This window comes from Trypanosoma theileri (genome assembly GCF_002087225.1).
Source record: "Trypanosoma theileri isolate Edinburgh chromosome Unknown TM35_Tth_17_V1, whole genome shotgun sequence".
NCBI lineage: Eukaryota > Euglenozoa > Kinetoplastea > Trypanosomatida > Trypanosomatidae > Trypanosoma > Trypanosoma theileri.
The window spans coordinates 500,392-504,346 of record NW_021639859.1 but is presented as its reverse complement, the minus strand read 5'-3'; the positions used below and the strand labels follow the sequence as shown (position 1 = coordinate 504,346).

The 3,955-nt window shown below is 43.7% G+C and overlaps 1 protein-coding gene across 1 annotated transcript; it reads right to left on the bottom strand.

Annotated features, from left to right (window-relative positions):
• Positions 1-1,494: 1,494 nt before the first annotated feature.
• TM35_000173280 (uncharacterized protein) lies at positions 1,495-2,907 on the bottom strand (the record flags this gene model as incomplete). The annotated part of the gene is made up of 1 exon (XM_029026407.1): positions 1,495-2,907. The coding sequence occupies one exon, from the start codon at positions 2,905-2,907 to the stop codon at positions 1,495-1,497; it is 1,413 nt and encodes a 470-aa protein (XP_028882522.1).
• Between the last annotated feature and the right edge of the window lie 1,048 nt (positions 2,908-3,955).

Genomic DNA, 3,955 nt, shown 5'->3' with positions numbered 1-3,955 from the left:
CCCCACAGAGGCCGCAGTGGAGTGGTCCAGCAACACAACGGTGTCCTTCCCACTCACGGTGCACACACACACAATGACAGTCTCACATGCTCATGTCAGAGAGGCACTGCGGCATTCCCTAAAATGTACACTAAGTCACACACCTACAGAGAGGAAAAGAAAAACACAAAAGAAAAGAACAACAACAACAACAGGATACCAACCTCACACAAAGCACTCACAATACAATAATCACAGCTGCCACTCCCATCAGAGAAAAACATTCACCCACACCAGCACACCCCAAAAAAAAAAAAAAAACAGACCCAATTACGTGAAGCCGAAATGGATCAGTCTCAGTCCATCTCCCCGCAGGTTGCAGTCACTCAAACAAGCCAAACAACAAATAACACAACACACACCACAAGGGCAGAAATATGTTTGTGGTAATGCTGTGAGTGACACCACCGAGAGAGAAGGTGAGAACAAAGAAATGTGTTTTCATTACGTGGGCGGTGCGAGTAGCAACCCAAACACACAAAGGAACACACAACAGAGGGGTACACTCAAACACCCATAACCCACCAAACTCTATTATACCAAAATAAAAATGTAAAAAAAGAGTGACTGCATGAGGCAGACACAATAATAGAGCAAAGAAAAAAAGAAATTCATGTGTTGATGTGGCTGCGATGCCTAGACACAGTCCAATCCACCCCAAGGTGAACAACGGAAAATCATTGTGTAATGAACGTGCCGCACCCATATCTTTATTCTTGGTGTCCCTGCAGCAGTTTGTATATAATGAAAAAAAGAATCATTCCATAAAAATGAACACACAAGATACACAATGTGTATCAGAAACGCAAAAGAGAAACACACAGCTTCACATAACGTGCAATGAAATTATAATGAAACACACACACGCAAAGGAAAAACAACATAATGAAAACAAAAAGAAAGCCGTGTTCACCATGTGAATATGTTCAGGAGGCAAGCAACACAATTCCCTGCAGTGTGTGTGTGTGTCTTTCGTACAGGGTGAGCAATGGCAATGATGCACACATGATGACAGTCCACACACACACAGAGAAGGAGGGTTGGTGGTGTGCGTGTTTGTTTGTGTCTTGAACCTCCTGCCATTCTTCACATTTCAGTCACAGCAATTACAACACATCGGGATTGTATACCATTCCCATGGGTAAAAGCAATAGAGTTATTAATATCACGGAACACACACACATCACCAGGAGGACACAGTAAATGGTGGCAAAACAGAACCCAGACAATGCCAACAAAGAAAGAGGAGACTCCCATCACATAATAACGGTTTGTCATGTGATGAGTGCCATAGGGAGTCCAATAGATGTGTTCACCAAAAAATGCAAACAAGAGATTTATCGCATTGGAAAAAAAAAAACATTAAAATTCAATAAAAAAGAACAGTGCCCTTACAATGCATCCATATCCACTCAAACAAAGGTTAACTGTGCAACTGTGCCATGGGAACACTGATCAGCACATGAGAGAGCAACCCAAAACACACAAGAGAACAAGAAGCAAAATGGAAGTGTGCGCCAATGCAGGACTGCTGCTACCATCCTTCTTTTTCTTGGTCTTTTCTGCAGCCGCTCGTTTCGCTTCGTCTTCCTTGGCCGCCCTTTCTGCGACTTTCCTCGCCTTTTCCTCCTCTTTTCTGGCCTTTTCTGCAGCTTTTTTCGCTTCCTCCTCTTTTCTGGCCTTTTCATCTGCAACTCTTTTCGCCTCCTCCTCTTTTCTGGCCTTTTCTTCTGCGGCTTTTTTCGCTTCCTCCTCTTTTCTGGCCCTTTCTTCTGCAGCTATCCTGGCCTCGACTGCGGCTCTCTCCGCCTCTTCCCTCCTCCTTGCCTCTTCAATCTTTCTCTGCTTCGCTTTCTCCGTACTCTCATTAAACCCCTTGATGAACTGTGCCCTTGACCCCGTTTCTGAGTCCCCTGTATGGGTGGATGTGGTCTCTGGCTTCAAAACCCCCCTCACATCCTTCTCTTTCGCAACTTCCTTCTTCTCTACGTTTGGCATCAACATTTCGCCATACGTTTCCCGACATTCGTCTTTCAAGAACCCCAACAGCTCTTCCAAATCTTTACCCCAGTTCACCCCGGCATTCACCCTGCAAACTTGCGTTCCGGCACTGGCGTTACTGATATCATCCAAGGCGGTAACGATCCTATTGTATGTCGTAACGACCTTTGCCACCCCTTCCCTCGTTGTATCATTCATGCAAACCTTGCTTGAGTTTTTTTTCGCAATGTCCAAAAACCAGTCGACGACGGCTCTCTTCCACTTCTCCAACTCAAATTCCAAACCCTGACGGTGTGTCCCGCAAAAATACCGACTGACACGCGCATTCCTAACTAACTCCGACACATTATTGACAGTCTCATTGAATTCGCCAACCGTTTTATTAATATTATCCATAAATTCTTTGACTCTTGGGTCCCCGCACTCTATCGGCTGCGGGTCCGGCAATTCCACACCCACAGCCCTAGAAAGCAGACCCAACCAACGGTATTTCTCCTCTTTCAGACTCTCCACTTTGGGTTTCTTGCTCTTCTTAACACCATAAAGAAAATGAACAGTGGTGTTCACGACGTCTGCAATACGGGTGATACTTTCGTTACACACATTCACGTCATACCGCCATGTTAGCAGACAATCATCTGCCGCCTCCAGCGGTTTCCCCGCCTGTTTTAATAACGGCTCGTATATTGTTGAGCTGTATTCCGTGAGATGATCCAGGTCCTTTATAACCACTCCATCCATGCAATTCACCTCCTCCTCCTTTACGGGAACCGCTGTCTCACTCCCCGCATACGCCGCACACACACACCACTGCAAAAGTACCAACAGGTACACCACACGGCGCAGTTGGATGAACATCGTTGACATGATTGTCACCGTGGGTTGTTTGGATCTGTGGTAACAAGGAAGAAGAAGAAAAGGAGAAAAGTAGACGCACATTTAACACACAAGGCAGTCGGCACACAACACAGAAAGAGAATACACATCACAACAGCAATCAAACACAACCCAATGAGGGGAACAACAGTAAACTACCCACACAATAAAACACACCCAGAGTTACACAGATATTGAAATAACACCTCGAATTTAGAAGAAGTGGAAAACAAATGGTAACAAAACAATATTAAATAAACGTCTCTGCACACACACTCCAATATCTTACTCGGTATTCATACACAAAGTGTCTGTGTTCTCATTATAACAAATTCATTACCAGGCAGTTTGAACACCAAAATACACCAAAAACACAGTGTATGCCTGGCAACATACAAAAACAACACCACAAATCATTAACAAAACAAAGAGACTGTACAATAATCAACACACTTCCAAACAGAAAAAGAAAAGAAACCAATGCATCACCATAATATTTATACCAACACCACAATTGGAATCTAAAACCCACTCATCCACAACCATAACAAAAATGACTGCATACATCACTGTAATACCATGCCACTCTTTACAAACAGAGGCAACACACAATTACTCTTTCACACACATATTACCTCTTTATTTATCCCTATTACTATTATTTTATTTCTCCCACGGAATGCCGATTCGCCTCCTCTTCTCCCACAAGAATATCAGCAAATTAAAAAAAATAAAAACATCCAAACACTCACATGTCCTTTACTCCATGATGTGCATTAGGATGGTAATATCAAACATATCCCCTTCCACCCACCCCAAAAGGACCCCACACCACATCACTACGTTTTTCTCTTTGTTCTTCGTGTCTTTATGGATATTACTCCAATGGTACGGCTATCAGCCGTCTACCGTAGAGCACCTAGTTACTGGCTTACGAGTGGCTCTGAAGAGGAAGATCCCTTTATTTTATGGGATCCTCAAGCTCTTGTAATATGATTTTTCGTTGCAGCCCTTTTCCCATACGAGAGAACCAGTCTAC